The following is a 23843-nucleotide window of genomic DNA, read 5'->3' as shown; positions in this document are numbered from 1 at the left end:
GAGAACAATAATAACCGAAATATTATTTAAAAAATATAGTCGAGTAATTAATAGAAAGAAACTGGATGATTTAAGATTGCAATTACGCAACTTTCTCAAAAAGAGCGTTTGAAAGACCGCAACATAATTATCGACAACGGTATTGTATTAGTTATTTTAAGCCGAATTAATTATTTCTTGAAAGCTGCATAATCTCGAGGAAAAGAGAGTCTCGGTGTTGAAGCAATCTGATTTAATATTTATTCTGATTCAAGCACACCCGCGCGCAAATTTTCAGCACCGTTCCGAACGGCAGATTGAATATCGGTGCGTATTGTGTTGTAAATTATTCTTCTCTCAAGGTTCTTGCGAGATCGATTTATGGGATTGGTTAAAGACGAATAGTTCTTGTTAGTTTCAATACAATAGCTGATACATTTTCGGTGATCTTCCGTGTACGTCAACGTGACGCCATAAATGGCATAAATCAAATTTGCGACGGCACATTAAGGCGCGAAAATACCTACAATATCTAGTAGGCGGTAAAATAGATCCTATAGAAAAGAATCGGTCGGGAAGCGATTAATCGTCGTGCTCGTTTGTAATCGCTAAGAAATCGATTCGACGTGGTGTATCCTTTTACCCTTCGCTCGGCTCTTTTAATGTTCCGCTTATCGCGGATAAATTCAATCTACCGTGAGTGAAGCGATATATCGACTCACTTTGATTGAGAGATGCTATTACCTTTGTACAAATATATTTGCGGAGATGCGCGAAAATAATTTCATAAGCAGTACAGCATCGATGTTTAATACAAATAACATTTGGTGTAACAAATTAGCGCATTAAATTTTGTTTCTGAAATAAGCAGAGACATGAGATTTGATTCCAGATCTTGATATATCGATCATGATCTTTTAAAATCGACTTATTAAACGCCCGCGAACGATGTTCATATATCTTGCATTGTAATAATTTATTTTTCAACATTAAATATGTTTTTAAAAGGCAATTTCAATCTTGAATTAAATTAGCTAAAAATTTTACAGCTTTTACTGTTCTCTAGCTCTTAAACATTTTATATATTTTTATTTTATTTTAATGTTTTCTTTTTACCATTAACTTTTCCAAAACGTTTCATATTTTGTCGGTGTATCGATATTACCAAGATTACTACATCAATACTCCGAATAAAATTATATCGAGTCGACAGACTCGACTTATTTTCCGATTTTCCGGCGTCGAGACCGCCACTATTTCATTTATAATTTATGCTCACCTGCGTCCAGTTTTTGCAATGAATAGTCCACGCGATATTCCGGATATACATAGTCGAGTGTCTGTATATCCTGAGAGAGCGTATGACATTTCCTTCCTTTCCCCGTTCTCACACACAACGACATTTCTTGTTCAGGTCCCAAGATTGTGCTGATATTTTGTTACTGTCATGCGCCGATTGCACGAGTCGATTTATCGACGACAAAGTCAATATCTCGCTTACGACAAGTGGGAACACGCATCGGCAGTCATTTCGTCGAGAATCGCTCAGCTGCTGGGGATCGCGCAGCCATTCTATGTATAATGTAGCGACGTTTATAAATTTATTCGGCGATTGCCATCGCAATGGTACGCGGTCGGAATCCGCGTATCGACTAAACGGCGTATGGCTGTCACGAGGAAAAATAATATTCGGGAACATTAGTGTGACACTTTAGCAAACCGAAAATTCGCGTGGACTATTCATTGCAAAAACTGGACGCAGGTGAGCATAAATTATAAATGAAATAGTGGCGGTCTCGACGCCGGAAAATCGGAAAATAAATCGAGTCTGTCGACTCGATATAAATTTATTCTGCTCCCTATATCTATTACCTCCGTATTTGTGTGTTACCCTGAATAATTTATAAATATTTCATTTTTAAAACAGTCATCAGAAATTATGTTAAATTGACGGACTTAATTTTCTCGAGCGCACAAACATGTCGGAAATGAGAAATCGATAGCCCGATTCGCGCTACCGCGGATTGCGAGGTAAACGAGCATTTTAATCGTTAAGAAGCTAACTGGGTAATTTAGTATTCGGTAATTCCGCTTAAAGATAAGTTAAGTCTACTCCAAGTGTGCAATTATTTACTTGGAACAAAAATCCGCAAATCGCTTCGTAAAACGAAAGCTTAATTTTTATATGAAGTATTATAGAAAACTTTTATATATCTGCAATTTTATACGATTTATGTGAAAAACGTATTTTATTACGAGATTTTTTCCAAATAATGGTATTTTCTTCGATCCGCACGAGTGCGTGAGAAAAGATTTATAGATACTTGCAACCGTATAAATACCGACCCTCATTAATCACACCTCTCGATTACTGCAAACGGAAAATAATCGGAATTGGATAGTTTAAGAAAAAGCTCGCTCTCGTAAAAGCGAGTTTAATTGGATTCTCGAAATACTCATCGAAATGCTGATCTATGGAATGCTCATTTTTCATCATTTATGCCTCGTCAACCCGTTTGCAACATTTATCAATAAGGCTTTATCTTCGTGACGACAGAAATTTCTGCTCCACGTCGATGTATGTGTCCTTAAGGATCAATAAAACATAGTCAGCAGCATATAAGAGGGCGTCTATATCCGCGACGGAAAGTTGCCGTCTCGAGAAGAAAGTTTTGTCACGTTTAATGATAGGAACACGGTCAAAGGATAAAATTGAGCTATCGATTTTCATCCGGGATTTCCATACAGCGCGAAACGTCGTGGCTGTATGGTAAGCGTCACGCTCCGAGAAATTGTACGATCTCATTGATCCTCGCTCGATCGCAGTGGCAAAAAACTGACGAGATTTGTGCTGCATTAAGCAGTACGCTTTGTCCTTTGTACTTCTGCTGACTACGCCTCTCTGTATGTACCCTTTATTCAATCGACTCGTAAGTATGTTTCAATTTTTGCTCGCTCCAAGTTCAGAAACGTAGCAGTTCCATACATGGTTTTTGAATGTAAATAATTATTTTTGCGTAGAAGATAGAATTCTGAATTTTGTACTTTCTTATAAATTCTAAATAAAAAAGTGTAAAATAATCAAGTTTATATAATATGCATATTTTTTATATAATTATGTATGTATCATTATTATATAAAGCACGTATAATTATTTGGATATAATACAAAATTCTAAATTTTACTCTATAGCGACTATATATAGCATTATAAAAGGTGCTATAAATCAAAACACTTCATGAATTGCAAGTGAAGTACTCTCGCAAATCCACCTTTTTTTAAAAAAAGAGGAAATGACATATATGATCATCGCGCCAGCCGCATGTGAATTCATATATCCCTGCAATTCGTTGTAGGAACACACGTTAAATGTCCACGTATTCCCGGCGCTAATACCCTGCAAACGAGAACGAATTGACGGCGGCAAATCGTGGAGTGTCATCCGTGCGGTAACGAGCTCCCGTGAAATTAAATGAGATGAAACCTATCGCAAACCCGACGTCATTTCCGCCGTCGGTTAGCATAAGCTCTCTCGCGTTGATAATCCAGAATCGGTTTTGAGACGCGCGTTCGCGTTTTTGTCCGAAGGCAGTTCCCCTTCTGCGATACGCAACTGTTACTGACATGAAAATTAATTCTGTATTTCAGAGGCTGATCGCTGAACTCAACAAGGAACAGGAGGCTTTCATCGCCGGCAAGCAGGCAGGCGAGAAGGGCGAGGCTGTTGCACCGTGGGTCGGCGCGCCGAATGAGGACGCGTTGCGTGAAGAGTGCCTGTCCCTCTCGACCGTAATTATTTTTCTTTTTTACTTTCTCTTTTCGTATAGACTTTCCTAGAAACATTTTGAGATTTTCAACAAATTTTCCATGGCTCGACATCGTCTATTCGCCGATCATACCTTTGTCACACGTAATCAAAACAGACGTCAGTATTTGTCTCTTCCTCCGCTGTGAGACAAATCACAAGAAAGAGGTTTATTTTTCAAAAGACTTGAAACCTTTTAAGATTTCTATATAAATATTCTTTTTTTTTTTATTTCGGAAAAAGACGGAACGTGAACGTTTGTTATCTTATTCGTCAATTAGTGTTTTACAAGAGAATGTAAAAACTTTTTTATTTTATTGTTGGAGTTCAAATTTTATTGCGGTTGACAAATGCACGCGCGCTTTCGCTAATATAAATTTTCCAAGTTTTATATGTACGGTATTTATATGATTGGTCCTAATGAAACAAATTTACTCGCTATTTATGTGTTATTTATGTCCATATTAAATTTAAGCATCTCTATTTGAAATACCGTGTGACGTATGATGAATGCATTTCATGTCGTTATTAAATTTTGTCGCACAGAGGATTTTCGCTGTAAGACGAATTTACTAACTGTATGTCACAAAGGTACTGCTCTGTGATAGAATCTGCATATATTAACTATTATACCACACAAAAGCCACGTATGTCACCGGACTTTTTCTCGTATTTTCGTTTTTTATTTTCATTTTATTTATCGCATCTTTATTTTAGTTTCGTCACGTTTCCTGATATAAAATCTCTAAAACTGCCGCTCGAATACCGTTAGCAAAAATAGTCTTATGCGCCGCGTGCAATGAAAATTTTATACGATACTATATCCTTGGTTGTTTCTATTAATTTTTAAGCTTCTAGAATTGAGACGTATAAAAATGAATATAGATCTAAGCCACAAAAAAGTCTTAAATAAAAAGTTTCAGAAGTTTTATAATTTAAAGAAATAACTTTTCGGAAAATTATTTCTTTAACACGTTCACAGTGTTGCGTGATTAATGTATGAAAGTGACATATGTAAAATTATTAACTTATCCTATGATTACAACATAAACACGTAAATACTTTCTTTTCTAACAGGAAGTATGTTATATTTTTTTAAATGTTTTAAATCAGTTCTCCATAACTCAAAACTGCTCATGACAATTAATTATAGAGAACATATTTCCAACTTTAGAAAAAGAACGGTTTCTGCCGTTTATTCATGCTTATAAGGGCCCTTTCGAGCCCTTTGCTATTTATTTACGCATCATTACAAAAGATTAGCGTCACGAATTTGGCGTATGGCTTTAGTCGATCCGGCCGGATTAAACGAAGATCCTACCTCCTCATGAATTTCAGGATCGACGTAATTTCGTGAGAGCACCACCACCAGGCGTAGAATTCGCTTGGGATTTCGAAGCCGTTCAGCCAATGGCACAGGCCACCCTTGCCCTGGATCCGAATCTTGAAGCTATGAGGTTCGAGCTTGTCCCGAAAGTGTAAGTAGATTAAAATATCCTTTATCATAACGATCCATAACGTCGCTCCTTCTGTTCCATTTATTTGATATCACGAAAATAATAATTCTACGCTTTCCGATTAAATTTTGCTATTTTATTATTTCAAATAATTTTATTAATTAAAGCTAAAATGATCATAAAGCATTTATGTTATAATCTTGGATATAAAATATGACATATAAAATTAATTTTTTTGATGTACTTATTATAAAAATAATCGCGCTCACAAAATCGCATTATAATCGCACAATGATGTGTAGTAAAAAATTAAATAACGTTTATATTGGTTATTAAATTGTCGACAAATGAAAGTTATAAGATTTAAATTATGAAAATACGATTTAATTGGATTGACTTGCTATTGTTTGCTCAAAGTATACCGAATAATTTTCAGTTAATTTTATACTCTTATATACACACACACACACACATATATATATATATATATATATATATGAAGTATGAAAAGGTTGATTAAATAACATTCGATGAAAATAATGCATTTTATTGTTCTCGTAATTTCGTTCAATTCGGTAAAACGAAGTAAAGAGAAATCAGAAAAAGAATTTTACAGTAAGTTGATAACGAGCAGCCAATAAAAAGATCGATAAAAAGTTAATGCACAGCTTGCTCCCTCATTATTGCTCGATTTAAACAGTTAGTCGATCCCGTCGCTTCAAAATCGACCTTTGTACATAAATGTCAAGGGTCATAAGCGAGAGCGATTACCGTGCGAAAGTGTCGTGCAGCAATATGAGTATAGATTGTACAGATTTAATCGCCTCGGCGATTAATCGGTTCACGACTTCGAATGAAATATCGCCGCGAAGCGCAACGTTAATTAGCGTGACTGCGAATCCTGATCCCTTCGTCAAATCCCCTTCATCGATTTTGAGAAACTCACCCGATCTATCTGCGGCAGTATATCCGAGGAGAACTTCTGGCGCAACTACTTCTACCGGGTGTCCTTGCTGCGCCAGGGCTACGAGCTGAACGCGATGGCCAGCCAACAGGAAGAGGAAAGCAACCCCAATCAAACGCTCGCCAGTACCGATAGCATCGATCATACTCAAGGTAATTCGTTTTCTCTGTTTCCATTTTTCTTCTCTGTTACGTAGAACGGTTTGCGTAGTACGCCGACGTTGGCATTGCGACGTGATTAGGTTCTCCAGTTTTGCTCGAGAGCGTCGTCGTTCGACGCGCTTCCTGATCTGTTAATATCGATTACGAAGCACGCAGCTTTCTGTAATACTACTGAAGGGGACGCCCTACACGCCGCCAGAATATGTGAATATTAATGAGTCGATGTCTGATCGAATGATTGCCATATTTAATCGAGCAACGTATAGTCAAAGTGGGGCATCTCGCACCCACAGTTACTTTTGAGCGAAATTAGAAATAACGCCTTTATCATTGTGATTTTAATATCAAAGTATTGATAAAGCGTTCGAGAGATGTCCCATTAGACAATAACGACATTGATTGTTATATGTTAATTGTAATCTTCAGTGTAACGTACGATTTTGTACTGGCTAAATTTTTCATCTGAGATATCGTCCGCCGAGACGATTGAGCGGTCGAGGGCTTCCCCTTTGACGTTTCGCGGCATGACGTCTCGCCGAGATAAGCCCCACCGGGTTGGATGATGCAAGCTGCAAGAGATGCAGCTTGCGGACGGGGGTAGAGAGATCGGCGGCGCGGGCGTCGCGCTGCGTTTACGCCTGATTTGCAATTCCGAGCAAGCGTCCCACGGTGGACCTTTTTGCATGGTGTGGAGTTTTTGAGACGGTGTGTCTGTAGTGGCGTGCGTTTTCTGTGCAAATGTCATGCCGGATGCTGGGAACGTATTGATCCGAGGGAATCCCGAAGTCGTAACTTGAACTTCAGTCGGACGGAAGGCGCCGCCTAACGTCTGTAATATTTTATGAGATTATATCGAATTTGAGATTGAGTCTGTGATTACGGCACTACGATTCAGACGCGTGTAGCTTGTATTGCATTTACGTAATCCACGCGCGAAAGTTCACGCGGAAATCGATATTATGCTAATATTTTGATACTTTGATCTACAATGTTGTTACTACGTGACGTATCACGGTATTATGATTCATTAATAATCATTTCTTCATATATAATACGTAATGTCGTTTATAAATCAGTGTAAGGATAATACGTATCGTGAAATACCACGTTGTTATTAATTATTGATAACTTCCACGTTCTTTCATGAAACACTATAAATAATGCTTAAATTAATTTCATTTTAACAAAACCGTTTATAAACTAGATAGTAAAAGAAGGGGCGCGAAGAAAGAATTTTATTCGAATTAAATTTCCTGGTGAAGCGGTTTATTTAATGGAAAATATGCTTGATCGTCGACGATCCGTACCAATACGTTCCGTCGTGTATATGGGCTTTTGCACGAAACGTGCTGTCACATCGGGATTACGGCATCGGAGAATGAGAGAGACAGAGAGAGAGAGAGAGACAGAGAAAGAAAAAAGAGTAGGAGTCATCAACCCCTCGAGATCAACCCTTTAGTCGTGCAAACAATGGAATTGCGAATGAATTAATGGATTAAGGAAAATACTCGATGAGTCGGGAAATCGATCATGGGGAAACGAGCGCGAATGCGTTGAAATATCCCTGAAGGCAAAAATTATTCCGCGAATAGGGATTGCTGTTACTCTTTCTCTCTCTCTCTCTCTCTTTTTCTCTCTCGCGTTCCATCTCTCCACCGCACCGTCTCCGACCGTCGAACCGATAACTCTGAAAAAACCTGATTTCGCTCCAGTTCCAGTGTATCGCGAGAAATTGAATCTATCCGAAAGAAAACGCTGGGAGATTCGGTAGTATAATCGGTCGAAGAATACGGATATTTCCGTAATATTTCCCAGTTTTGATGAACGAATATCTTCGCACCCCAGAATTTAGGGCAAAACCTCGCGGTAGCTTTAAGCGTCGAGAAACGTCCCCGAATCTCTCTCCGATATTTAGATCGTGGATAAAGATAACTTTTTCGTCGCTAATATAAATATAATATTCCGATTCCATCGGCTATATTTCGTCGTACATGTATCGGTCCTGAAATCACTCGCAGTTTCATTTTCGTGAAAATTCGGCACGTGCGTGCATTTAATTTAGCGATTCGATATCTCGCGCTTAAATTGATTAACTGCCATTCGCGTTTTCGATTGATTAAAGTGCCTTCCGCGTTCCTGGAACTGGGTGCGATCGGCTTCGGCAAACAACCGCGGCACCCCCGTTCACGATCGCTGATCGTTTGCGTGCGAAATCAGATTCCAGTAGACTTAGCGTTATAGCATTAGATACATAAACACACGCGCTAATGTACATAACGACACGCATCTTCTCATGTGCGCGAACACGTACATACGCGCACCCCAACCCGTCTAGTTTAGCCGTCAGTGTTGTCTTGCGAACAGTTCAAATGACCACTGGCCAGACTACCACCACCGGCGTCACGACGGCGAGCAGTAACAGCGCGCTGGCCGATTCGCCAGGTCACGAGTTCGTATCCGATACCATGAGGGTCTCGGACACAGACCTCGAGGAGGTCCGAGAGGGGATGAAAAAGCTGGGGATGCAGCCGCCGAAAGGTCAGTCGTTGATCGTTGGTCGTCGTTAACTCTCTCTCTCTCTTTCTCCCGCGCGCACACGTGTCAGATGTGACGCTTGTCGATCTCGCCGTCTCGATCGCTAATTCTCGCAGCTTTTCCCCGCGATAATCTTCGTCGACTCAGACGCAAGAAACGAGAGTAATTCTAGAACTGGAGGAGTTGGCCTCTGGATAGATTGCGGTACTCGCAGAATTTGCCTTTTAAATGAGAATTTCCGAACTTCTATGACGGCAGATCGGACGTTACGTTGTCCAACTAGAATGATTTACTTCCAGAGAATTCCTTAGATTTTCCGTTCCCTTAGTCTTCGTTAGTTACGACCACCAACGATATTTTGCATAATTACGTGATAAGGACCCTGTTCCTTATTTGCTGGCGATTAACGAACGGTACCAAACAAGATTGAATTAGTAATCGTGCGAAGTTTATGACAGATGAAAGTTGACAAGCAATATTACCGCGGTTGCATTCTCTTTGTTATTGTATATATTTGCAAATCTTGTATTAATTGGGCCAACCATGCAAAATTTGATAAAGATATCTACATCGAATATGATTTGATAGACAAGCGAAACGTCTGGGGACACCCGTTACACTGCAGCTCTCGCAAATGTAGTCTTGGAGAAACGCGGAATCGTTCCGGGTAATTGCGTCTTGTTAAGCGTTATAGCGAAATTTGTCGTCGGCCGAGAGATGGTTCTTGAAAACTATTTCTTGCCGCGGCGGATTACGTACCATTCATTGATCTCACCAGCAAAACGGAAACGGGTCACCGAGTTGATCGATGCGAGAGCTCGATCTGTGCCACGACACGGTCCAAGAGTATTCCCCTCGTGAGTATGAAATTAATGCCACCGCGCGAAAAGCCTGACCTTAATTTCTCAGTGTGTTACACCACCACCAAGCTAGTGTCGTTTCTCACGTAGCTTCTCTCTGTACATCCCTTCGATCTTCCTGTCTGTGCTTTCTTTAGGAATTGCTTGTTTTCGAATTCTAAGTGTTTTGGCAACGACGTGTGTGCCTTCCGATGTCACGTCGTTGTCGATGTTGAACGTTTGTTGCGTTTGAACATCTCTTTTTTTCTGTTTTTTTTTTCTCTTTCTTTTACATGGGCGCTCTGAAACTAAACGACCGCTTTTCATTCTATTTTGTCAACAGCCTAAAAGAAGAGGAGAGTGCCCCCCAAATGCCATTATCCAAAGCACACCCCTCAGAGATATACATGCTTCCCACTCTCGAAAACTGACAATTTCAGTTCTTGCAATACCGGACCCCTTCTCGCCGTCTCTTTCCTTTTCCAACTTTTATTTTCGTCCCTCGTCTTTCGTTCTCTTTCTTTTTCTCTTTGTTATTTTCTATTCCCGTTACGTTCGATCGTGAAGCCATCCTCTCCCGGCAACGTTTCCGCGGGACGAACATGTTCCTTCCTCGCGGATATTTGTTCCGTTTCCGATCGTCGGCAGCCCACGCGATCCCGTGCCAGTCGCAAGGATCAGCTCGATTAAACGCGACGTCGAGTTACGAATCGACGAAGAAGTCAGCGTGAAAAATACGGAGCGCATCCTCCTCACCCTCCACGGCTCCGGAACGAAGTGAACATACGTAAGAAACTGCAAGGTCCGATTTAAGAACATTTAGGCGATTAGATCCGTCATTGAGACATATAAGTTTAATTATAGTGTTAGTGGAGACAAATTTTCACGTGAAGTAGCGTTACAAAGCTTGCTGATGATTTTCGTACTGTGTCGTTAGTGACTTTAGAGAATACTCGGACGATTTATATAAAAATCTCGTATGTGTTACTTTCACGTGGAAGAGGGCTGAAGAAATGTCTTGAACGGGCACCGCCTTGCGGGCATTTTTATATTTCAATTAGAGGCATATCTTTTGACGAATGCTCGACGTACGAGGAGAGACAAGCTGTTGTTGGCTCGTCGGGACAAGCGCGATCCTTGCGATCCTTTTAGATCCACGTGTCACTGTGCATCCAAGGATGATCAGTTTCGGTATTTGGCGAGACAAGCTTTCAATCAGCGCACGTTCACTGTAACGCGTGTTTCGCAGCGGGATTAAGCAAACCGAGAGAGAAACGTATATCGCGTGGTAATGCCGCGTGATTGTGCTGCGAATATCATCGTTGTTATTACTGTCACATTGCGAGGTCGTCGCACTGATCGCCATTAAACGCTAATACCTGAATCGATAATGAGTTCGGAGACAATTCATCGGCTGACGAGGAATTGAGAATCGATTTGCGTAACGTGAAATGCTGGTGGCGAACAGCGTCGGGGCCGGGCAAAAATTCGAAAAAGAGAGAAAAGTATTGTAAATGCGGAACTTTTTAATTTTCGAAAGTATTAAATGTAGTATTCTTTTATTTTGAATATTTATGTCGAGTAGAGACGTATTTCTGGAATTTTTTCCCAGCCCCAAGTCAGAAGCACGCCGGGCTCGTCGAATCGCGAAAATCGAAGATGAAACGCGGCGGAAAGAGAAACGGAAACATGGACAAGCAAAAGGTCGTCACGTCGAAAACGTTCCGCGAGAGAACGAAGAACGAGAAAGAAAATAACGAACATATACGAGCGGAACAGTGGCGAAAAGATATTCGGCTACGTGTCTCTGTATGTTTGACCGTTTTGCTGTTACCTCTCTCTCTCTTTCTCTTCTCTCTGTATCAATTCCAATTAATCTAGCGTGTTCTCGATTCTCTCCGTGTCTTTGTAAAGCGTATAACTAAACGCAGAAACGATCGAATAAAAATAAACAAATCGGGAAGTATAATCGCAGTTATTGATGAAACGCGAGAGGGATTACGTTGCGCAAACTGCGAACTTAATTATAGGTATATCTTCATAAGAGATTAATTAAATGCAGACCTAAGGAAAAAAATAAAAGAGAAATATATATATATGTATAAATATATATACTATAGCTAAAGATAAAATATAAAGACGGTGGCGCGATACTTTTTAATCCGAAATTTTTCCCCGCGATCCTCGCGATATCACGCAATGTCCTCTACGAATAATCAGATTTTGTGCAAAAAAAAAAAATAACGGCAGATTCTCAAAAGATATATCGAAGATGAAAATCCGAAATTGTGGGACGAGAGACACTTTCGCGAGAGCTGATGGGTTATCGGTGAAGGACGTTCGGATTTTTTTTATCGCGCCGCTGTAAAATTCGTTGAATGACAATACGTGTTTTACCGGGAAACGAGCTATAATACCGCTGGTGCCCGGCACTCTCGTGGGTGGTGTAGCTATTGTAGCAATTTTCTTTCGGGGAAAAAAAGCGGCTGGCTGCGATGCGTTTTGCGCGGCACCCCGATCGTCCATCGGGGAAAGGCAGAACGGGATAAATTAATTACACGCGCGGCGAGTTTTTCCACGCGGACGACAAACGATTGATTGGGTAGAAACGTAAACCGTGCCCCGACGAGCGATTTGTATGCGTCTATCGCGAGGATTTACGCGAGAGACGCGTCTTTAAGTGCCCGTCGGAAACAGAAACGACAAAGCGAACGTACCTTTGTGATCGGTAAAAGGCCCGCCCGCGGCGATGCGAAGTCGCGCGTCCCGTTGAATTATCGAAGTAGCGTTAAGAATTTCGTTCTTCTGTTAATTCTTAAGTGCGCAGCTTTGTATGTATGCAAACCAACCTTTCAATGTTCTGTGTACTCTTACGAAGTTCTGAATATATTGGTTGTTCGTTAGAACACAAAAAGGGTAAAAAAAAGTTCAGAGTTAAAAAAGGATTCAAATTAGTAAAGAACTTAGAAATTTTTTTTAGAATTCGTTAAGCAGTGTTATTTATTTTAAATAATACTCCGAATGCTACGAAAATTTGCGCATTTAAGGGTTAAGAGTTAGTATCGCGAAAAACGTCGATGTTTAGTACGTTTTATAGTATTTTATCGCGTAGTGAAAGCAAACTTGATTTTTATTTTTTTATTTTATTTTATTTTACTTTACTTTTTTTTAGTCGGAAAAATCGTGCACATTCCATACGTATTGTTTAGTTCACGATCCTCCACTATATGCTGCATCGCTTTTTTATCTTTACATTTATATTAATTGATTGGAAAATATAGAAATAAAGAACTCGTAGTATAGGCGCAGCATAGATTATCGTGAAGTAAACTAATAGGCGAGATACGGTAAAATAAAACAATAGTATTTTTTTCGCGCGCACTCTTTATGGCATTTATATTTCATCGTATCTTTTTTTTAATATAGCATATTTACTTACGTGCAGTTTTATGGATGAAGATTTTTACGTAGATTCTCGTAAAAACGCGCGCGAAAATATCGGATTATCCGCTTTCGTTTCGCGCATCCGATAAAAGTCGGTGACAACTGAATTATGGCTTTCGGTGTTCTCGGTGCACATTTTTTCCCCCGCACGACTTTTCCGCGTCGACGATATCGAGATTGTCATGGTTGAACGCCGGGCGCATGTAAGGACGAATCGATAGACGGGGAATGGTCTCGCGCAAAAACATGTTGCGAAGCGTTTTCAGTATTTCGTGTTATTTCGAAGAGAAGGTCTTGCGAGGTGACCGTCGCCCCTTATTACTTTCTTTTATTTACTTTCCTCAGAGACGGCTGCACACGGGAACGTTTAAGCTGCGTCTTGGGATTAACCCATGAGCTCATTTTAGTTGGATCACGGGGGATAAAACGAGCGATGTGACTTGAAATGCGCCGCAAGAGAATATTATTTAAGAATTTTATTATTTAAGATATTTCTTAGAGGGGTCGCCAATATTTATTGATGCCTACTATCACTAGTTTATTCCCGTACGATTTTTAAACGTACGCACGAGGATATTAGATAATTTCGCGCTGGAACGACGGATTATTTTAGCGCGGCGGTGTCCAAAAGCTGCGTTGAAACTAGCGCGACTGTAATAAATAAAAAAGAGAGAATCGTACGTGCTATAATTTTATTCGGGCGAGCTACAGGTCGTCGAAAATTAAATCCACTTTTTTGATATTTTTTTATTCTGGTTGTTTTCACAGCGATCCTCCGGGACTAATATTACTTGTTCTTACATTCGACACGCTATTCTGTACTGTACGTGGGTACATGAAATATTGATTTTGCCGTTTTATAGCTTCAGGTCTATCTACAGCACAACTTTGGGCACCGTTGGCTTAGAGCGAAACGGGGATTATTCTCACGACAGCGCATCTAACGGATAATTGCATTCCCGAAGGCATTTAAGTCCCTCGATATCCCGATTAATTACTTTTGTAATTGTGAGTCCACTTTTGTAACGAGTACGTGTTAAGCGAAACGTGATTAACTCTAGCTACTCCTCCCGGCAATTCGCGGTAATTTCCAGAGAGTTATATAGTCGGTGATCGTGTGACAGACGTCGTCATTGTCGTCGTCGTCGTTGTCCGTGAAACGCAGAAAGGAAATCGTAATCGCGTAATATCTCGATAATCGTTTAATATCTCCTCCGTCTCTCTCTCTCTCTCTCTCTTTCCCTTTCCCAGGCTACTAACATATCATTGTCTTTAACGTGCTTAACGAACCAAGCTCAGAGCGAAAGCTTTCGAAACGTGAACGTCGAAGCCTTTCCCTCTCGCTTCTCGTTGCTCTCGTGTTCTCTTTCTCCAAGCCCTTTTGATTTCTCCAGTTCTGTTATTTGAGTTTTGTCCCTCTAATCCTGATACTTTCACACACAACGCGCACACACATACACATACACATACAGGTACACACTTTATACACGTAAAATGATTTCCGTGCGCAAGAAACTCTCAGATATTCAGCGCGGAAACACAAACAGACGAAACAGACAGACAAATAAGACCAGAGTGTGGCCCTCTCTGCAAAATAGCTACAACGCTGCTTGTGCCTCTCCGCAGAAGAAGATTGGGAACGTGAATTGGAGGCCGAGCTAAAGGATTACGAGGTTGTAACGGGCAGCAATAGCGGCGGCAGCGGCAGCGGCCAGGAGAGGAGCGTCGCGACGGCCACAAAAGACATCGCGGTCAACGATAATGACTGGGAGAAGCAGATCGACGAGCTGCTCGCCAACGAGGACGACGAGGACCTCAAGTGAGCCCGGGAGATCCTCTTCGTGACCGGATAAGAGGGTCGGTCGCTCCACGTTGAGATCCCGCGCGAACAGCGAGATCGGCGTGTGCTGGTTTTCGCATTTGGAACTTTCTCTCTGATACGGAGAAGCTCGCGAATCTTTCTTTTGTACATTGTTAGTCTCTCGTTGATCTCCCGATCGGGGGACATCGTGCAAGAAGGAGAGAAACGAAGGACGAAGCGATACTCGACGAAGATCGAGTCGTCGATCGACTCATTTCATTTGCTACTGGGAGATCGACTTGGCCGATGGATTGAGGCGCGCACATTGTGCAGGCGTTAATTTTCACGATATCGTAACGCGTTTTTTTTTTTTTAAGGAGAACCTACCTAGTTATACCCTATCTGATCCAAAGACAGCTCGTTCTACTCGTGATTTACATGTAAGGAGAAGGCGGGCTCTCGAGTTTGGCGAGAGCGATAAATTTCTCTCGCCGATTTCGATTCTATTCTCTTTTATTCGTTACACCGAGAATTCGCGCTATTCAAGGATGGCAATCTCATCTCGAAAACGTAGAAATCTGACTATCGATAAGATTCTTTTCGCATTCGTACTGGCTTCTCCTTTACATGGAAAAGCGAGAATAGTCCCCGTGTTTTGTTATTTTTTATTTTGATTCGTTTCCGCGACTGTCTCCGCATGAAATGGATAAAATGGAATACCGCCCTTTCGTAGGGAGACTGTAGTTGCGGGGGACTATCTCAAAAGGACTCCTCTTATTTCGATCCATCACCGATCTCCTAAGGGAAAGAAACGCGCGAGTATAAAGACGACGCGAGATTCTTTGAGGCTCGGCTCGTCCTCGAGAAGCGTAACGGGATAAAACGGAGGAGCCGGGATACAAAGCCGGAAACCGCACGAAATATTCTCGACACACGGAAAATCACCGTCGTAACGGCAAAAGTGGGGATCACGACTGTATAAAGCAAGAGAGATAGAAACGAGAGGTCTCCCCGTCGTGTTTCTTTCGTTTCTTTTTTAATTTCTCGAAAAGGAAAGCACACCTTCTTTACGATCCTCGAGCACGATGAACACATGATGGCGAAGAAAGAAAGACTCTCACCGTATTCGTACGATTGTACTTTTCGTCAAATATATAGGGTGTAACGGTACCCATGGGTACTTTAGAGGGTGGTAGGTAAGGAACGTGTAAACTAGTCTCGTCAGGCGTCAGACGCGCAATGTTGTCGTGCGACCGATTGCCTGTCTCATAAGTGACCCGAACAAAGACACGTAGCTCTTCAAGAACGCGTCCGAGGACACGGGTTCCTTAACAAAAATTGATTCTTTTGGTGAGACCCCCATCACCCCCTAAAGTTTGTCCCATGAATCCTGTTACACCCTGTATATTCGTATGAATCTTCGTGCTTCCATCTCCGAATTTGCGGAATAACATCCAGAGAGTTGTAGCTCCGGAGAGAGAAAAATGGATGCTGGAAAACATATGAATTAATTAACACCACAAGCTTACGTCAATTATCGGGCGCTCTTGTCCGAGAATATAATATTGATTATAATGACAAATATCTTCAAAGTTGTGTGATATTAAAGTAAAATTAATTTGAGGCATGGTCGATGGAGGTGCACGGGAATTCGGTTGTTCGTACACGAATGTTCCTCATCGTGGTCGAAGGATCGACGATTTTTCGAGATAAATTACACTGCCGTGTGCCGAAGGACACCGTTTCGAGCGCGGGTCGACGATTGCGACGATCGGTGACGCATTTTCTGCGAACCTGCGCTACAAAATTAAAAATCCCCGAATTATCGTGGCAAAAACTGTTTCGTAATTTTTAAATATATTATAAAGTTTCCAGATCGCGCAAGTAAAATGTTCCAAAGCGTCAGAAACGCAAATGCGTCATTGATCGCCGTTCCTTCTTCGCAAACTGACGTTTTATCGCAACGGCGCTTTTCATTCTTAATTGCCAGCAATTATTGCCGATCGCGAATCGATATAGTCTACGAAAACATGTTAAAGATGAAGAACCGGGTTAATAATATCTGCAATTTAACGCACTCGTTGTGACTCTGCGCGAAATAATCCTATGACTGGGAAAGCGGGAAGGCACTAGATTTTAGCGATGTCTTTTGTTCAGTTCTATGTACATTTCTGGCGAAACCTGTAGGTAAGATGCGAGGATTGTCGTCGACGGCGACGACGACGACGATAGGCGATGATGAAGGGAGAATGTGTCGTTTTTAAGTTTGTTCTTGTTATGGAAGTGTTCCGTTATGCGTTGTTTGTATTGTGTCAAAGTGAATTATTCGCTGTAAGTATGACATGTTCGCGTTGTCTGTACGGATGAAATATCGTAATAATAAATCATTGCATTGACAAAACTCCATATGGAGCATATACTGCGCTGTTTCATTTGTAACTTTGTAAAACACGCCTGCGGGAATAAAGGTTTTTCAGTTTCGATCGCGCACGTTCCCGGAGGTCGCGCGGCGCAACATTTTGTTGGTGCAACCATTGTTCTCCGTGCGACATACCGTCCAATCGTCCCCTGCCAACGGAAGAGACAGGAAGAAACAGTTGAGCTTTCGCAAACGGGGAGATATTCTTGCGACAATAAGATCTCGCGTTAACGCGAAACTGCGATTTATACCGAATATTGAGTATTGATAAATCGTACGGAATAGCACGCATTCTCGTACGCTTCTAAAGAAGAATACGACAGGGATATCTTCTCCGTGCAGACAAACGGATTTAGTTCAGGCCGTAAGAAAGATCTTGTCGCGTTCGAGTGCTGACGTAGCATCGAATAACGACATGACGAGAGATCATTATCGTAATGCCAATGGCACGAATGATAAAGCGCAGAAGAACGCGAGACACGCGCGAAAAGGTGAACAAACGTCGGATCGAAGCGAACGACTGAAGACAACTGGATTTATAGTGGGGAGAAGAGAGCGTGGACCCACAAATTTAATTACTATTCTTATACGGTTCTCTCTATTATTTGCATCTAATTGCCTGTAATAACTCTTAGCGGATGAAATGTGAAATAAGATACCGTCGCGCGTATTTTTATCGTACACTTAAATGCTAAATGCGGATCGTCTGACTGACGATTTCTGTTACGAAAGTGGCATTAAATGTATGAAAATATAAGAGCATTTGCGTTCGCGGAAAGTACCAGAGTAATAATGCATCGGCGCAGAGGCGGATTTTTGCGCATTAGATTCTTATTTTGTAGATCTCGAAAGGTTCCCGTCACCCACTATAAATCCTGCTTCGGGGAATAATAAACCGTCGAGCGAAGAGCAATTTGCGTTTCCCGTCGAGACATTCGTTTTGCATCATGCGCCGAGAGTCCGGGTTTTCGGTCAATTTATAACGCCACGACTTTTTCTACCCCTCTTTTTGAGTAGCCACCCCCCTCCCCCTCCCCGAGGTGAAAGGAGCATCGCGGTAATGCGACGAGATCGTTTCTCCAGAAACCGCACGGCGAGCGGCTATATATGTATTATTATATCAATACTTCTCTCACGCAATCCGAGAAAAAGTCCGCTCGCGTCCGGCTGTGACCCCGCGGGCGCGCGACCCCTACGAAGAGAGAAGAAAAAACGCTGCTTCACATCCACGTTCATCTTTTCCCAAAAGAAGAAGAGCTCGTTGTAAAGTTTCCATTCGTGTTTTAGTCGATATAGGCGAAGTCTTGTAAGATTTACTTAAGGAGGCGCAATTCACCCAGGCCTAAGTCTGTCGAAGTAATGCAAAGGCGATAATCGCATTTATCCGTTCTCTTTATTATTACGCACGGGTTCTCGAGCCCGTTCGTTCTTTCCCGATTCCTTCGACTGTACAAATACAAAAATCGCGAGAAAGAGAATGCCCTGTCTTTCTCTCCTTCCCTCCCTCCCTCTCTCTCTCTCTCTCTCTCTCTCTCCTGGCATACCGGCCGAAGTGAGATAATAAAAAGAAAACACGCGAGATTTATATATGACGTTAAATTTTCCGCGCGCAGAAATTTTCTGTCGTCCTATCTTCCGCGAAAGCGACAGGAGATAAACGCGATGGCCAGAAATCGAGGTGTACTTCGGCAGAATAATAAAAAGTGAACTCTGTGAATTAATTGTGTAATAAAGCTATCTTACGGTACTGTGCATTCACACTCAAAAAAAAAAAAAAAAAAAAAAAAAAAGAAAGAAAATGAACATAAGTACACCCGCGATACCTATATATACATATATGTATATGTATACATGTATACATATGGATGAATACATATATGTATATATTTGTCGCAAGTATGACAAATATATACATATATGTATGTGTTGTTGAGACTCTATTGAAAGTATGATAATATATTATGGATATTATAATGAGAATATAATGACGCATTAAGATAAAACTATTGAAAAAAAAATTATTAATGTAATTGGGAGAATGTAACGATAAAAAAGTAAGAAATAAAATAAAATAAAATATTACCTCTTATAAGCTAATGTTTCTTCTACCCTACGCACGTCGTTCGCAGCTACGATACCTAATTACGAAATACTGTTCTAGTAAAATATAGTAAATAAAAGGCTTTAACGGTTTCATTTTATAACGCTTGTACCAAGTGTTTTACATGTAAAAATTGTAGAATAATAATTCATCTTATATATATGTATTAAAATAAATTTTTATTATATATACGCATCGTTTGTACCAATATTTGCAGATCTCAAAAATGTATATACATCGCTTAACATATCTCAATCTCCACATATCCCATTTGAAATTCATGCTTATTTTCAGGAGATTACAATTAATTATTGTTAACGCTCACTACCCCCAAGTAGAGTATTTATCGGTACTTGATAACAAAAAAGATTGCTGCATATATAAAATCATTAATCAGAATGACTTGGTCGAGTAGAGGATGGAAGCTATTGAATTGACATTATGAAAATAAAATCAAGAAAGTCTATTAATCAGTCAAGCTTAACGTAGCAAAGTAAGATCACATAAATTTACGAAATATCATGTTTCTCGAGTATAAAAGCGTTAAATACGTAGCCCTTTGAATACCGTGGATGCCATCAACGCATTTCCTTTTTAATTTATCTATGAGATAATTTATGTACAAATAAACTCATGTATATGAAAATATGTATAAATAAATAATATCAGAAGTACAATTACAGAAAAGGCAAGTATTTTTAGTAAATTCAGTTATATGTCACGCAATCTCTCGATATTCAAGCTCGATGTGAAAAAGAACGTTGTTTTTTTTTATCGCCAGCTGAGTTCCGACCATTCGCAGAACATTCAGTATTGTTACGTACTCAAAGGGTTAAGTGATATGATTAAACACTTAAGAAAATGTTTTCACGATTAATTTCTGTTATATATACAGTAGATTTACTTCATCAACCCGTTCTGTGGCGAGTATTTCGAGTTGCAGATTAAAGTACGTATAATCCTCTTGTAGCACAATATAATTCATCGTATATTCAAACTATAACTGTGTAACATGCTTTCTCGCTCATTCGTTTACGTTATAAATAGGAAGGAGACAGAGCATTAAAATTCTCTTAACATATTACGTCTTTTTGAGTTGACTTAAAAATACGACCCCGGTTCTTAAAAATATATAAATATAACGCTAGCGAGTTTTGTAATTAACAACATACTCGTACTGTCAAGATTCGTGTCTTAAAATTACCTTTAAATCATCCGGCAATACATGCGTAATGTCATTTATTCTCTCTCGCAGTCTCTTTCTTACCGAATTATCGATTGGTACGTCATCGATGCAACTTCTCTCCAACTTCTGGCGAATTCTAAGAATCATATCGACTATTTCCACCTCTTGTTTCCCTTGCACCCACGTTTTCAAATCCTATCCATGATTAATACATTGATAAGAACTTGTAGAAGCGTGAACAAATGTAAAAGGGGGAAAAAAATCTATATTCGTACCGCCTGCGACAATTTCTCCAATTGTTTAACTTGCAACTGCTGACTCAGCTCCGTATATCTTGTGTGGAACCATCCGGAGAAGTTCGGCGATCGAAAGAATCGTTTGTACAGTCCTACCCAATCCCCTTTTATGCCTGTAGTTAATTGGGGGCCGGAGCTACTTAAGCTAGTTAGGAAGTCATCTGGATTGAACATTTGTGGTGTAGGAGTTGCCTGGAAAAAAAAATCAACATCATCGTTATATATAAATTGATTCTATAATTATTTATTGCTGGCAACTGATTTGCACCTTAAAGGGTGATATGTTCTTTTGCAGTGGCATAAGGGTCGCGATGTATCTCTCGAGCGGAATCATGAAGCTTTCCGTTAGCTCTATCAAGTGACGTTTCAAAAGCGCGGTCTGCACTTCGCCCGGCCGTTTCGTTTGAATGCCTCTGAACAGTTTCTTCAATATAGTCTTGTCTTTTTGCAGGAAGGGCTTGTACTGTGTGTAAACGCCAGGCTTCGAGTCCAGCACCTTCAGATTTTCAGATCTCTTGATTTTATATTTCTGATCTTCTGAAACATCAAGTCGTGAACACATACCACTAACCCGTTAAACCCCATAGAACTTACCGCTGTTATTGCCGTTACTTATCCGGATGATATGCGGCCAGTGTTGCAGAGTCTTTGCGAAGAATGGATTCGTCACGCCCAGGATCACAGCAGGCGGCGACGGAGAATCTGTGGTATACTCTTTGAATTCCGAGTCGTGAATAGTGAAATACGGGCGATGATCGGCACAGTACTTCAACGGCGCGATCATACTGGAAAACGTTTACCGGTTATATATCGTCGTTGTCGATATATAACGAGTCTCAGACGTCTTGGCACTTACGCTATAAGCGCTTGAACCATCTCGGAACATGTGGTCGGCGAGCCTGCCATTACAACGATTGGCTCGCTAAGAAGCACTAGTTCCCACAGTAAGTGCACGTAACTAACAACACTGGCTAAGTTCCGGAACATGTCGCCCTCGTATGCCGATGTCAGCATCAGTCTTCGCGTTGCGTGCACGTTCGGTGCATGCTCCATGGCGGCAATCGATGGAACAGCGGCTTTGTAATTTGAGTTTGGAATATATGTCTGAAATAATCATGTTCTTTAACGCACAGAGAACATACCTCATATGTACGCGTTAACTCGCGTAACTTTTATATCTGTTTACCTGGAATAACACTCCAATGAGAGGTAAGTGAACTATCTGGCCCGGAACTGGAGGAGGCCAGTGATCAATCTCGCGCACCACAGCCTCCATAAGCGCTGTTCCAGCCTCGAAAAATTCCGGCGCGATCAGAGCGCATAATTCACCGAACAAATTGACAAGCGGCAGTTTTGTAATTATGACAACGCTCTGAAAGCACGATATTATACAATTAATTACGTATTAAATAAATTGCAGTTTCAATTTATTGAAACAACCGTTTCAATTATTTCAATTTATAGAATTGACACATACCTTTTGAAAATATCCTCTTGGCAACGACTTATCCTTCACTTGCCGGAAATATACGTATCCCCAGTAATAATCTCTGTCAGTTTGTAGAAAAGAAGGTGATTTCCTGTCGTATTCTTTGATAGCGTTAGTTTCTTGCATCATTTTGCCATTTTGTCTTATTCTTACGTGATATTGAGTATCTCCCATACATCCAGAATTGGAGTCGGGAAAGGCTAAGTAACAGACATTGGATCTCTCTTGCTCCGACAATGCAACATGATTCGGATAAATTGCCTGTCACGTAGAAAAAGAAGAAATATTTGCAATATTTGCACGATAAGATTAGCGAAAATGTTTTGTTGTATTTCGTTAATTAAATATTAAAGACAAGAAGATAATAAAGTTTCTGCCTCGTCTCGCACCTCTATAGCTTGACCCAACTCAAGATCGAAGGTAACGATGCACATACAATGCACCCAGTTACTAAAACGTTCCCATTTTTTATAAGCTACCTCCTCCTCGATAACCTCATTATCCAGTCCTTTACTCGTTGAGCAGGAAGGAACTGACATTGTTCTATTTTCTACTTATCCCGCTAATCTAGTCACTTGTCTCATATATTATTACGTGTGTCATTCATCGTTGTACAACATGATTATCCTTAACTGCATTGACACTTGCACTGGCACTTGACTAACAATTATGTCATGTTACAATAGATCGCATGAAGATTCTGAATATGAGCTGAAATAGAAAAACCACCTCAATATCGTAAACGTAGATCTTGAAATAAATCCGTGACAAGACTGACTTACCACTATACATATATATTTGCATACTATATATGCATCGACTCTATATATATGCATAAATCTCGAAATTCTGTACCCTGTTTGGCGATACTTAAAGAAAGTTAAATCCACACACATATATATACGTCCCGCTCTCCAGGAGCTGAATAGAGCCTTCCCGCTTGGAAGGCCGAGTCAGAGGCTGGTCCAGCCAGGAGTAGACACGCTTAACGCCACGCGGTGGGTGCGTTTACTCATGTCGTTGCACTTGGTTGTGCACGCACAACCGTTGAAACCTCCATATGTTTCCCGACACCGGATAACAATCTGTCGAACAATACAGAAGTCCAGCTCGCGGTATGATCGACGCCGAGGGTGATTAAATCGTTCAAGCGAGATAGCTGTGCACCTTGACATTCGCGACACTCACCCTCGCCCTGTAGAAGAGATTCTTCATAGCGTTCGGATACCAGCGACCAGATGTTTATAACCTCCGTGTGACGGTCCGCGGTGCCCAAGAATCAGCCTCGTACTCGTCTCGCACGGTACTTAATGGTACTTAACATGAATCCTGCTTAACGAGCTACTTCATTCCTCTGTGATCAATTA

At 40.8% G+C, this 23843-nt stretch overlaps 2 protein-coding genes across 6 annotated transcripts in view; one reads left to right on the top strand and one right to left on the bottom strand.

Moving 5' to 3' along the window:
* The window catches only part of Sap47 (Synapse-associated protein 47kD), a 76584-nt gene extending 57381 nt beyond the window's left edge, over positions 1-19203 (top strand). For 2 of the 4 annotated variants that reach the window (XM_077421966.1, XM_077421967.1), the window contains exons 5-9: positions 3628-3768; positions 5123-5262; positions 6206-6357; positions 8731-8904; positions 14811-19203. In XM_077421966.1, the coding sequence (XP_077278092.1) occupies positions 3628-3768; positions 5123-5262; positions 6206-6357; positions 8731-8904; positions 14811-15007 (804 nt within the window). In that variant the 3' untranslated portion in view covers positions 15008-19203. Of the gene's footprint in view, positions 1-3627; positions 3769-5122; positions 5263-6205; positions 6358-8730; positions 8905-10083; positions 12907-14810 lie in introns of those variants that run through there. The other 2 variants (XM_077421969.1, XM_077421968.1) reach the window with 2 other exon arrangements.
* Positions 19204-19351: 148 nt separating this feature from the next.
* Positions 19352-23804, bottom strand: LOC143906139 (protein DENND6A). 2 transcript variants are annotated; one of them, XM_077421963.1, is made up of 10 exons: positions 23665-23804; positions 23259-23561; positions 22866-23187; positions 22465-22737; positions 22174-22359; positions 21844-22091; positions 21582-21772; positions 21256-21524; positions 20967-21179; positions 19352-20886 (listed from the first exon to the last, which is right to left on the bottom strand). In XM_077421963.1, exons 3-10 carry the CDS (start codon positions 23013-23015, stop codon positions 20686-20688), a joined length of 1731 nt encoding a protein of 576 aa, XP_077278089.1. In that variant the 5' UTR covers positions 23016-23187; positions 23259-23561; positions 23665-23804; the 3' UTR covers positions 19352-20685. The 2 variants fall into 2 exon arrangements, with proteins under 2 accessions (XP_077278089.1, XP_077278090.1); XM_077421964.1 differs by having other exon boundaries at positions 21256-21521.
* Between the last annotated feature and the right edge of the window lie 39 nt (positions 23805-23843).

Source organism: Temnothorax americanus, unplaced genomic scaffold, assembly GCF_048541705.1.
Source record: "Temnothorax americanus isolate GAGA-0224 unplaced genomic scaffold, ASM4854170v1 Scaffold7, whole genome shotgun sequence".
Classification (NCBI taxonomy): domain Eukaryota; kingdom Metazoa; phylum Arthropoda; class Insecta; order Hymenoptera; family Formicidae; genus Temnothorax; species Temnothorax americanus.
This window is presented reverse-complemented; position numbering and strand designations above follow the sequence as displayed.